This window comes from Ostrinia nubilalis, chromosome 5 (assembly GCF_963855985.1).
Source record: "Ostrinia nubilalis chromosome 5, ilOstNubi1.1, whole genome shotgun sequence".
Lineage (NCBI taxonomy): Eukaryota > Metazoa > Arthropoda > Insecta > Lepidoptera > Crambidae > Ostrinia > Ostrinia nubilalis.
The window spans coordinates 12,718,834-12,732,180 of record NC_087092.1 but is presented as its reverse complement, the minus strand read 5'-3'; the positions used below and the strand labels follow the sequence as shown (position 1 = coordinate 12,732,180).

The following is a 13,347-nucleotide window of genomic DNA, read 5'->3' as shown; positions in this document are numbered from 1 at the left end:
TTTAATGATGATGATGATCAGAAATCGAATTGCTTAATAGAAGAAGAAGTCAATATTTTATTATGGCTTACGAGATTTATGTATTGATGGCAGGGGGAACTCTATGCTCGTCGATGTGGGAGTGCAAAGTCGGGTGCCGCTGCTCCTCGGGATACATTCGCGACGAGTACAGCAAGGGATGCGTTATGGTGCAGGACTGCCCGGGTATTGATATGATTTCACAAACATTATTAGTTATGTAATTTTTCGATGAACAATTTAGTAATTGTGTAAGTGTATAGTGTGATTTTTGTTCTTTCGCTCTACAATTTTTAATATCTAAGAAAAGTATGCACGAAGATTGCTAAGCCAGTAGCGGGTTCGACTGCCGCTGTGGGTAATGTTAGTGTTAGTGAGCATTATTAATTATATTTTATAAAACTTATTACTTTTGCACAAGGCGAACTTAATGCCATAATATGGCGTTCCCTCCCAGTCAACCATAGAATAATAATATGTTTAATTAACTATGCAGTTGCCAGCCATAGTAAAGTCGACAGCCCACCAAACTACAATTTATGAAGAATTCAAATTATATTACTCTTGTACAAGGCGAACTTAATGCCACATGGCGTTCCCTCCCAGTCAACCATAGAATATGTTTAATCAGCTATGTAGTTGCCATAGTAAAGTCGACAGTCCACCATACTAATAGGTAGGTACTATACATTTTTGTATGAAGAAGAAATTCTTCCCCATACTACTCCCCTAAGAAATTACTCCCCAATCTTCATAACTAAGATTTGATTGATTTATCAAGAGATTGATTTTATACGGAGATGTGTTTCAATAGAGAGTAAAATGATTCATACTAATTTCTCAAATATTGCATCAGATTATGAAGAAGTTAATACAAAATTCAATAATCATTAAGTAGGTTAATCGCTTAAAGTAACATTGGCAGTGGTTCTCGGTACAAAATCGGCTGATGTTGGCGAAAATTGAAATTCTGCGCGAGCGCACTCGTTGCGAAATCATAATATTGTTATGCATTTTAATGTTGTTATGCGCTGCGATAACCTAAAGGGGTTTGCTTGTATTTTTTAATTTGTATTTAAAAAAGTGTACGGCTTTGGTTTTGTTTTTATTAACTAAACCGTCACTTTGGTCTATGTGTATGGTAAGACCACCTAGGCAGCTTTCTCCGACCCAGACGTTCCGGATTCGATTCCCGTGGGGGCAATTTTTGTGCTCAGTTTTGTTGATGAAATTCTATGGCCGTCTGATTAACTACAACCATCAGGTGAGATGCGGGCGAAAAGCACGAATTAAAAACATTATCAAATTACGTTACTTACTACATAATTATAAGAATACTAACTTGAGTAAAGAATACAAAAGAGTAGGGACTAACATTCTATTTACCTACTGGAAATAGGTCTGATTTTGTAAAAAAATATGTAGAGTGCGATCTACTGTTATTGTATACAATTCAACCTATAGGTATAATCTGTAGAGAGGTCAATTCTGTACATGAAATATATTTTCAAAATAACTATCAGGGGGTGATTAGTGATCGATACTGATGCCAAAAATGCAATCAGTAAAATTTTTGTCTGTCAGTCTGTCTGTCTGTCTGTCTGTATGTTTCTTATAGAAACAAAAACTACTCGACGGATTATAACGAAACTTGGTACACTTATTCTTCATACTCCTGTAGGCCTAAGATGCGCGCCGTGACAACTTTTATCGACGTCAAAATGTATGAGCTAAATCGATAAAATGGCGTGATAACCGCTTATCGCGGCGCGCATCTTAGGCCTACTGGGCAGGTTATAGTATACTTAGGAATTCCCACGGGAACGGGAATTAGCAGGAAAATCCTTTTGTATGAAAAATCTAAACCGCTTAAGTTAGACGCTTGTAATTTGGCATGCAGGTACCTTAGTAAACTTAAAGCTTAGTTACAACAGGATAGTGAAGATGAATCCTAATGATATCATCGAAATCCACCAAGCCGCATGGTTTGCAGCTTTCACTGCAAAATGCCAAAAAGAAATAACTTAGTATAAAACCTTAAAAAACCTTCATTCTGTTATTAATATTATGAATAAAATTATCTAAGGATTTATTGAGTTTTTGCGATACTCCGTCCATAAAAAAAAAACATTTGTCTTGTTCTTAATATTAAATTAGTTGACTGGTAGAAAAGACTCATAACAGTTTTAAGTGACGGTTACGACATCATACTAATAAACAAGTATGCTCGATTTACCTATTCGTACCTAATCACCAAAGTTTATAGTGGCGCGGTGAATCACCTTGAACGCTGAAGGTCTCGGGTTCGAATCATCGATTATTTTAATTTTTTCCAGTTTGCTCAGGCCAAATGTTAAAAACATAGCAGGACCCTAAAGCGATAGTCTAATTCTTAAAACATTTGACCACGATTGTGTTTAAAACAATATTGCTGAACGGATTTGGATATGGTTGAATAGCAAAATGTATTAACATTAGTTATTTTGTAAATAAACAAATGCACATGTTACAAATTATAATATGTACTAAAACTACTCAGATGATTTAATTCAACTTTCTTTTCGTGGCCTGTGTGTAGTGATAGGCTTTAGGTGCAAAAAATAATTAAATAAACGAGATTTTAAGACGTTTACTAATTATGTCAATAGTTTCTTACTTTATTAGTTTACTTTTAGCTTCCAGTTAATTTTTTGGGTTGACTACTCACATTAGTTCTTATCTTGCTTGATAAGTACTTACATAATATAAGTATTAAATAAAACTTATTTTATTTTAAATGCGTAAGCCGAGATAGTTTGAGTCATCTTCACCTTTTAATTATTGCATAATAGTTCTCAATAGCAAATATTTCGTCAATGTGCGAATAGGATAGTAAGTTAGTAACTAGGTCCAACAAAGCGAATATCTGACTCTGCAGGAAATACTCGGTCAAGCAAGTGTCGCAAAAGGCAGATTGCAACCTAAGTAATTAAGTTCGATCCAAAAGTCCAGAGTGTACACTCATATAAATATTGGGCGGTGTTGATTATCCACTACAGTTGCAACACGGTGTAAATATGAAGGTCGTTATTTCGGTGTGTACGTTTGCGGCCGCGGTGCTCATGGCAGCGGGGGCGCCCGCGCTTCCCAACGTGTACCTACCGGAGCTCTCGGGGATCCTGTACCCGCAGCAGTTCCTGAGGGACAGGAGGTCCTTCGGCGGAGGGTACGCTGCCCCTTGTGGCGGTGGGGGGTACCTCAGCCCCATCCATTCGGGATACGGCGGCTATGGCGGCGGGCACGGAGGCTACGGCGGCGGTCACGCAGTCTACAGCGGCGCCTCCAGCTACGGCTACGGCGGCCCTCACTATCGCGCTGACGAAACTGGCGAGGGTGAGGTCATGAACTTCTCGGACATGGAGCAAGACATGACCGAGCACATGCCGATGGCGAGGTACGGCGGATACGGAGGACACGCTGGTTTGGCCGGCCTGGGCGGCATTGGAGGTCAGCTCGCGCCCGCTGTGTTGTCAGGCCCCGCTGTCGGAGTGTTCCCGAACGCTAACGTCGGCGGTTGCAACGTGCCTCTGCTGCTGAGCTGCTCGCCTTCCATCAGTGCTGGGCGCATAGTGAAGAGCGGTTACGGCGGCGGTTACGGTGGCGGTTACGGAGGCGGCGCCGTGGTGGCCGCCGGCACCAACGCGTACCGTGGAGTGGACGACCAGACTCCCCAGGACGTCCACGAGGAGCACGCCCACGAAGAGATGACCGCCCATGACTCAGTGGAACACGTCAGCGACTCCGTCCACACCGAACAACACCAATAAAACATAGGACTTTTAATTGTAAATAGCCAATAGTTTTAGTAGGTTGTTTTTTAATAAATGTATTGTAATATTTATTATACGAACTGATATTTATTTGTCGTGTCTAATTTAAATTCCCATTCAACATTATAATTAAGCTAAAAATGTGACACTTTTTAGATTTACACTATTTTACATTACACACATAATAATTAACGTAAAATCATAATTTACTGATAGCTAGATAACATGACATGATAGGGGCCAGGATCTAGAACCAATACCATAGTTAAGTTACTGAAAGTATGGTCTACCAGTTACATGTTCTTGAACTGAATAATTTATCCCATATCACACTAAAAAGGGTTCAATAATCAATTGTAGAGCAATTTCATTCTACTCAGAATATACTCATAGTAATAACAATTAATCTCGATGAAATACCGTACGTGCCTGAATGCATAAATTTAAATTGCCTAGCCAGATCATTAGATGAATAGATAATCTCCTATTTAGTATAAATACGTTAGATCAGACTCAATCATCACATTCACACATCACATTTCACCATGAACCCCATAGTACTCTTAGCTGTGATCGTTGGGTCGAGCTTCGCCGCTCCCATTGAGGAGGAAGAGTTGGTGAGGACTAAGAAGCACCTCGGCGCACCTTGCGCAGGCGCCGTTCCATACGCGCCTGTGGCCCTGTACCTGAACCAGGCCCCCCAGCCCCAGTACAGGGAAGACGACCACGAAGAAGATCTCCACGCTCGTCTGGCTTACGACTCGTCTCTCGGAGGAGGCTATGGAGCAAGTTCCTTGTCGTTGGGAGGCTACGGGGCCGGCGCCCACGGGGCTCTAGCCTTGTCAGGCGTCGCCCACGGGCCCGCAGTCGGCGTCTTCCCAAACGCTAACATCGGGGGCTGTGCCATCCCCATTCTCTTGAGCTGCGCACCAAACGTCGTCGCTGGACACCTCGCCGAGTCCCACGGGTACTCCGGGTATTCCGGCTACTCTGCCCCGGCGTACAGGACCTTCGAGGAAGAGGAGAGGCCCAAAATGCCGCGGGTAGCCACCACCAGCCACCACAAGGTCTCGGAAGACTTCCCCGAGCCCCACATAGCGCCTGCGAGCCACCACGTCGTGTCGGAGGATTTTCCTGAACCGAACGTGACCCGCGTTGCCTCCCACCCTTCAGAGGAGAAGCCGAAGGTGTAACTTGAATTACTTCTGTAATAACGCTAGAAACATCACATACAATAACTATTTATTTTTGGTATTTTAATTTTAATTTTGAAATGAAAAATAAAATAATTTAAAAATGTACCTTGAGTTTTCTAAATTGTATTCTTATTCATTCAGATAAGAAATTATAAACAACATTCCTAATACATTTACACTTCTAATAACTAAGTTCATAATTAACGAGTGAAATTATTTATTTAGTTGAATGGGATAGCTGGCAGTGCTGGCACCATTCATCAATAATCCCAAATTATTGTAGAGTAGTTTTCCGTCATAGAAAAACTTTATCGCGCACATTCCTGTTTCAAAAACCGGGATAAAACTATCCTATGTCCTTTCCCGGGACACAAACAATCTCTATGAAAAATTTCATCGAAATCGGTTCAGTGATTTAGGTGTGAAAACCACACAGACAGACAGTTACTTTCGCATTTATAATATGTATTAGAGGGATAGTATACTTGTACATTCAATTTGAACCTTAGTTTTTAAACTATATACAGGGTGACTGGAACTGAACCCGCCATAGCTAATACGCTTATAGAGGAGGTCATTTGCTAATTATTGAACCTTACTTTCTATAGTTTAGGAGATATGTCAATTTTTAAACATTTTTCAGATTTTTCCGAAATTTTACCTAAAAACTGCTTAAATTTTTTTCTCGCATGATTTTAACCATTTTTTTTTATTTGATACTAATATCGAATAAACTTTTAATTAAATAAAATAAATTTCAGATCCAGATAATGATTGAATAACTAGCCACGAGCCGCCAAAGTTCAACAAAAGTACAAACCACGATAAAAAATTAAAGTTCGAATTCGATTTAAAAAAAAGCTAATGGTGATAATGGATTGCCAATAATCTTCGGAAAAATCTAAAAAATTGACATATCTCCCAAACTATAAAACTTAAGTCATAGAAAGTAGGGTTCAATAATTAGCAAATGACATCCTCTATACGCGTATTAGCTATGGCGGGTTCAGTTCCAGTCACCCTGTATATACCTGACTAATAAAAACAGTATTTTCAGTTGCAATCAAATCAATAAATTGAATTTAGTTGAGTATCTGTACCCTGGTAGGGCAAAAAAAGAATGAGACATGTATAGGCTCCTTGAGAGCATTTGACGATTTGCAAGAACTAATTTAATTAGTCTAAACAAATAAAGAAGATTTTGATTTTGATTTTGATTTTGAGCACGAATAGCTCTCGTAGCGCGTTGTTTTATTGTAAAAACTAGAACTATTACCGCAATAAAATGTGAACGATATTTATTCGTGCTCCGGGTACACGTGATTTTAGTACACTATTCAATAAGGAAATAATTTCCGATGATTAATTTCAATTTTACACCACTCTAGTTGTAGGTATGTGTACTTTCGGTTTAGTACATTCAAAATAATTTATTTGTAAGTAGGCATGCAAGCTCTTCCCGCGGGTGTCGTAAGAGGCGACTTAGAGCCTACACATCAAACAGAGAACGGACAGCAGCGCTCTCTGAAAAACATCAATCTTTTAAACTGCGATCTCCAACCCGCCTGCCAAGCGTGGGGATTATGGCAAAACCCTCCACTTTGGTGGAGGAGGCTCATAGTCCAGCAGTGGACTATAAAGGGCTGAAAATGATGATGAAGGCATGTAAGTATTTGAAATTATTAAACTATAAAATTCAATTGAAACAGAGAATCATTCATTATTACGATGCAAGTTATTATACCTATTAATCATTTGTGATTATGAGCTCGAACCCACTAAAACTACTTCATCAAATTCCCTCTATTGGACATTATCCCACGGCACCTACGGTTATCCCACCATGGGCCCTAGATACATTTAAAGGAGAGCTGACGGGAATAGCCGGGGTCTCGTCGTCCAAGCTTTCTGGGAATCGAACAGAATGCTGACCTAAAACCAATCTTACTAATGTTATAAATGTGAAAGATTGTAAAAATTTATGGATGACTAGGTACCTACTAAATGGATTTTGATAAAACGGTATAAGTATTATTGTTCACCTGCTTTTGCCCACGGCTTCGCCCGCGTGAAAAGCTTGTAAGAGATCATCAAAATTATAGCTTAAACCTAATGTTATTTTGATGTTATACTGAACGGATTTTGATGAAACTTCACAGTAAGTATTAACGTACTGTAAAGTTTCATTTAAAACATACATCCGCACTAACTCTCGCACTTATAATATTAGTAGGATACATCATAAAATAAAGGCTATATTGAGTTCATTGGCTAAAATATAACAATAAATGTCAGGTTGGGTCGGTCTTTCTGAATTTCACGCAGGCAAAACCGCGGGAAGAGGCTACTTACTGGCATATTAAAGACATGTTACTGGTTTTTGTATGAGGTAAATATTATGGGCAGGCCCCCTACTAGGTGGACCGACGATCCGGTGAAGGTCGCGGAAAGATGCGGTCCTGACCGGTCGTTATGGAATTCCTTGGGGGAGGCCTCTATCCAGCATTTCTTCAATCTGAATCGAAATATTATGAGGTTTCGTTGTTGTCTCTACAACATTACCAGGATAATAATTACAATAATATTATTTAAAATAATCCTTTTAGAATAAAATGTTATCAAAAGGTCATCACATTCTTCAACGTGCGTATTTTTGATACGATCAGTTAAATAAATGCTTGATGAAATGAAAGTATAAAGTTAATGTTTAGCAATTCGAGCAAAGAAATAGGACATGCATTTTAACAAATTCGTACACTGGAATAATTTTGAGATTATCAAAGTAGCTCATTATAGTGAGCTTATAGCGTATCCATCTGGTTCCATGAGTATCGAGGAATCAGAATTATTATACTCCTAACGACGTCGTATGTAATCTGAGGACTTATTATTATTCTCGTTTAAAAGTTATTTAGATACCTACTTCTGCTTTTACTCTGGGAAAAATTCAGTCTAGTTAATTTGCAACCTATAAAAATTAAACATTTTTAAAATAAAGTCTGAAAAATTTATATTACCTACCTATATGTATAAAATATTTGCATGCATTCTTTAATGAAGTAGAACATGAGCACATTTCAACATGTAACACCGACATTATTATGTACACCATGTTTTAAGCAAATAAAAAAAAAAGTCCAATTTATTTGCTCTTCAGTGTAAAACCAGCATGGGCAAAGTGCGTTATTTGCAATATGCACATGTATGTGTTTCGCGCACTCTGGCCTTGAATATTACACGTTTTTAATTATTATACCCATTGCGGAAACTTTAATCAAATTTTCTTCGTGGTTTCTCTATTTTTGATAGAAATTAAATGGTCTATTTCTCACATGGACTCAAAGCGACAGTTTGGTGTCCTTTGATCACCAGATTCTGCTACTCGGGATGACTTGGGTGATCAAAGTGGACTGCAGTTAAATTATTATTTTAGTATCCTTGGATCATCTAAATTAATTTCACCTTCTCTAAATAGTCACATGTCCAATTTGTTTTTTTGCGGTTTACAGAAAATATTAAAAATGTTACGAAACAAAACACAGTAGTTATTTAATTTTAAGCGTTAAGAGTTGCATCTCAAACTAACTTGAAAGTTATTATAAATAACTTGAAAAAAATCGAACTGCCCAAGGCGGGAATGGAACCCACGCCTTAGGCAGTTGGATTTTTTCAAGTTATATATAATTTTCAGAACACAGTAGTTTAGATAGAGTTATACCTAATGTGGTTGACTAGTAGAGAATACCACGTTACTCGGTATTAAGCCCACCACTTGTACATTACATTATGTGCAAAAATAATAAAAAAAATATATATTTAAAAGTTCTGTGAAAAAATATTTTCATGAATAGTATTCAGCGCGGAAGCGCTTGTTTTTATACTGGTTGAAAATAATAAAAACATAACTAACGTTTTTTATATACAGTGTGAGTCACGTTAAAGTGTACATATGAAAATAGATGAAACTAGACCTATTTTTATCGACAAAAGGAGGTCAAAAATTTTTTGAGATTTTTTTTTAATTTTTTATCGAATTTTTTTTCTTCCAATTACTTATTGTAAAGAAAACGTAATAACTTTTAAACTAAGCGGTATATCCTGATAAAATAAAAACAGTAATAATGCTAAATAACAAGCGATACTGAAAAAATACATAAACTACCCAAAAAATGCCAACAAATAATAAAAAATGAGACTTTTTGAAAAAAATCTGCTTAAAAATTCGTATTTTTTTGGTTATTTGATAAATTTCTCAAAAAAATGTCCCTATAACAGGTGGTTTTTATTACTTTGTATTATTCTCTATCGTATTATCTTTGTAAAACCAAAAATCGCATGTCTCAATCCCTATCACAACATTTGCTATGATCGTTTGAACAAAGGCCTGCCACAACATTATTCTCCGCTACAGGTAGAGACAATTTTAATTTTAACTAAAATGCTTATTTTACTTCTAAATCTTTTGTTTTTATTTGAAATCTAACTTGTCTTTATCAAAATTATAAATCTAGAGCCATTTTCAGTTTCGTTGTTAACGAAGCGTTGAATAGCACGCCCGGAGAGGCTTAGTTCAAACAATCATTGCAAACGTTGTGATAGGGATAGAGACATGCGATTTTTGGTTTTACGAAGGTAATACGATAGAGAATAATACAAAGTAATAAAAACCACCGGTTATAGGGGCATTTTTTGGAGAAATTTATCAAATAACCAAAAAAAACACGAATTTTTAAGCAGATTTTTTTCAAAAAGTATCTTTTTTATTATTTGTTGGCCTTTTTTGTGTATTTTATGTATTTTTTTAGTATTGCCTGTTATTTAGCATTATTGCTGTTTTTATTTTATCAGGATATACAGCTTAGTTTAAAAGTTATTACGTTTTCTTTACAATAAGTAATTGGAAGAAAAAAAATTCGATAAAAAATTAAAAAAAAATCTCCAAAAATAGGTCTAGTTTCATCTATTTTCATATGTACACTTTAACGTGACTCACACTGTATATTATAGGAATTGATTACATTGTGTTTGCACACTGAATTAAGTTTGGTATTTTTTATCCTTATTATTTATTTGATTTGATTTCATTATCACTACATAGTTTAAAACAAAAGTCACTTTCCGCTGTCTGTCCCTATGTATGCTTAGATCTTTAAAACTACGAAACGGATTTTGATGCGGTTTATTTAAATAGATAGAGTGATTTAAGAGAGAGGTATACTTTGCACCTGTGCGAAGCCGGGGCGGGTCGCTAGTTAATTTGATATAATTAACGCGATGCCAAGCATTTGCCTTGAACGTATGGGAATGCGACGTTTCAGCATAATATCATTATCTTGTAAATCACAATCACTTACAATCGGCACGTATTGTTTTTCTTTAATCTAATGTGTTTTACTCTTGTATCGATTTAGTATAAATGCTGTGGGATCTCGGTTCACAGCATCAAACGATCCATCACCACATCACCATGAAGACCTTAGTGGTGCTATCGGCTTTAGTGTGTATAGCCATAGCTGCACCAGCACTCCAGGAGGATGGGTTCCAAACTCTGGATACGCCCGAAAACATCCCTCTCAACTTCGATTCTGAAATCACTGATCCTGGGGTCTCAGCGAGGAGTCATTTTGGTCAGAAGAGGCCCATCATAGTCAAGAAGAAAACCGGATACCACTTGTACCGCGACTCCACTGAAGAACGAGCTAATGCTGAACCTCACGAGAGATGCTCACAACACCTTCGTGTCAAAGTATGTGACGAGAACGTTGCTAAATCAGCTGACTTAAGGAGATCAACCAAGATTGAAGACATTGACGCACATAAGGATAATGTCGAGGAGAGCATCAAGATTGCAAAGGAGGCCGTTGAAAGCTTACAGCATGACTTGAGAAATATCGAGCATAGCCCCAGCGCCAAGAACGCTCAGTGGAAACACAAAGTGTCTCCCAAGAACGTGCACGAAGATGCTGCAGGCGTGAAACACTCGTCGCGTCATATGCAAACAAACTTCGGTAACCTGGAGTCAATGAGCCTGCGAGCTACCACTTTGGGGGACACAGAAGCATTACATGCAATGAACAAAGGCAAATTGGAAGAAGAGAGGCTATCTCAATGGAAGGAAGCCATGGAGAACATACAAAGGAATGTTGAGATAGCAAGAAACATCGAAGATAGTTTCAGATCCGGCTCCAACTTCCCACCAGTCGACACATCTCATCTGATGAGGAGCAATAATCAAGAACATACTTCTCATTTCCACAAAGATACCACAAAAAGCCTTACATCTAGCAGAGCATCTGATAACATGAACCAAAAGACGATGGAAACGAAATCAGACCATATCGCACATGATATGAAAACAGCTGCTTCAGAAGTAACACCTATGAAACATGACCAATTCCACCAAGCCACTCACAATACTCAAGCAAGTAAAGGCAAGTTGGCCGAAATTTCCTTGAATATTGAAAGCCAACCTCTCAGCCTGCAACACAGTGGCCACGTTGAGTTGACCAAAGGAAAAAGTGTTGAATTGGGTACTTCATTAAGAACATCTCAACCTGGACTTAGAATGGAACAGCCTCATGCAACATCGATGTCATTGAAAACGGAAATTGCTGGCAGTGGTCATGAGATTAATGATAATAAGGAATCAACTTTACGGACATCAGAATGGGATACCAAATCTACCGATGAACTCGTGAAACAAGAAAAGAGTGCTTGGACTGAGACTGAAAATAAAGAACCAATGATGAAGTCCGCAGAACACAAGAAAATAGCTTTGAACGCTAATTTGAACGTGGCTATTCCGAAATCCGTTGAGCAGAACAAACATTTTGACAATGATGCTGAATTTATCCAGAAGTCTGGATTGACTGTCCAAAGCAATATGAAATTAGCAGACAATGCTGAGTTGAGTAGTGACATCGGTCTAAAGGGTTTGGCTGATCTGAAAAATGAAAAGACTACCTTGGGAAAATCGGTGGACCTGTGGGATGACAATGACAAGCTGAGACACGCTCATCATGAACTTGCGCATGCTCACGCCCACGCCCATGCTCATGCCGCGGCCCATGCTCTTGCTCACGGTCATGGACTTCATAACATACATTCAACTGGACCATTGATTGTCAGTCACCCACATCACGGCGGTCTATTACATCATGGAGGTCATCACGGTGGTCTACATCATGGAAAGTCAGCGGAGGACTCTATTCATAGCGATATGAAATCATCAGACAATGCTGCGTTTGCCAGTGATATCAATATAAATGGTCCAGTTGCTTTAAACGATGATATGTCGCAGTTAGGAAAATCTATTGATTTGGTGGATGACTTGCACATGGATCAGTTGAGAAGCGCTCACGAACTTGGCCATGATCAAGCACACGCTCACGCTCATGCCTCTGCTCACGCTCATGCTGTTGGGCATACGCATGGTCCTGGGCTCCACCACGTGCACAAACCTGCACCATTGGAACTTTCATTCAACAAACCCTTGATAATTGGCGGTCACAAACATCACGGCGGTGCCTTACATCACGGGAAATCAGCGGAGGAAGATAATCTCATGAACCCAAGCATACAAACGAATATCAGAGAGTTTGCGGAGAAGTCTGCCATGGATAACAAGTTATTCCAGTGGAAGCATCATGATACAGCAAGGTCGTATGGAGCTGGTCTAGGTTATGGCAGTGGATTGAGCCTTTCTGCTGGCGGTGGCGGATCTGCCGTTGGTGTGTTCCCTAATGCCAAGATTGGAGGCTGTGGCATCCCATTGTTGCTGAGCTGCTCCCCTTCAGTTGCATCAGGCAGCTTGATCAAGTCACATGGCTATGCTGCTCCAGCATACAGAGCTGAAGAAGACTTGAAATTCAAGCACAAGCGTGACATCATCAAGACTAAGGAGGAACCAAGCAAATTCAAGCACTCAACTAAAACTTTCCAGACCCCACCAAAAACTAGCGAGAAGAAACTGTAAATAATGACGAAAACTCTCACTACTATGTATAACTTGCAATTAACGAATAATGGACTTATTTATTTATTTTTTGTACTTTTATGAAATACATCACAAATAAAGCAATTTCTAAAATAAGTTTAGTGTTTTTATAATAATTTTGTTCCTATAAAATTAACTTCTAATTTACACCTACCTAATTCAAACGCATTAAAAATTATTAGTAAACATAAATAATATTTATCATTTTTTAAATAATCTTTACAATATTATCATTTCAATACGTAGTTCCTTATGCTGGTGAAGATCGCATTAACGTAAATGCGCCTATTACCGCCAGTTTAAGCTCACTTCGGATAAACGTTAGAAA

At 38.3% G+C, this 13,347-nt stretch overlaps 2 protein-coding genes across 2 annotated transcripts in view; both read left to right on the top strand.

Annotated features, from left to right (window-relative positions):
* Positions 1–13,347, top strand: part of LOC135071956 (DNA-directed RNA polymerase II subunit RPB11) — a 212,472-nt gene that overhangs the window by 63,865 nt on the left and 135,260 nt on the right. The gene's annotated exons all lie outside the window — the stretch shown is intronic.
* Positions 10,486–13,010, top strand: LOC135072083 (uncharacterized). The gene has a single exon (XM_063966031.1). The coding sequence runs from the start codon at positions 10,491–10,493 to the stop codon at positions 12,996–12,998; it is 2,508 nt and encodes an 835-aa protein (XP_063822101.1). The 5' UTR covers positions 10,486–10,490; the 3' UTR covers positions 12,999–13,010.

What these genes read in the sequence shown, in the direction of transcription:
- LOC135072083 (XM_063966031.1), top strand. Translation starts at nt 10,491, where the DNA reads ATGAAGACCTTAGTGGTGCTATCGGCTTTAGTGTGTATAGCCATAGCT.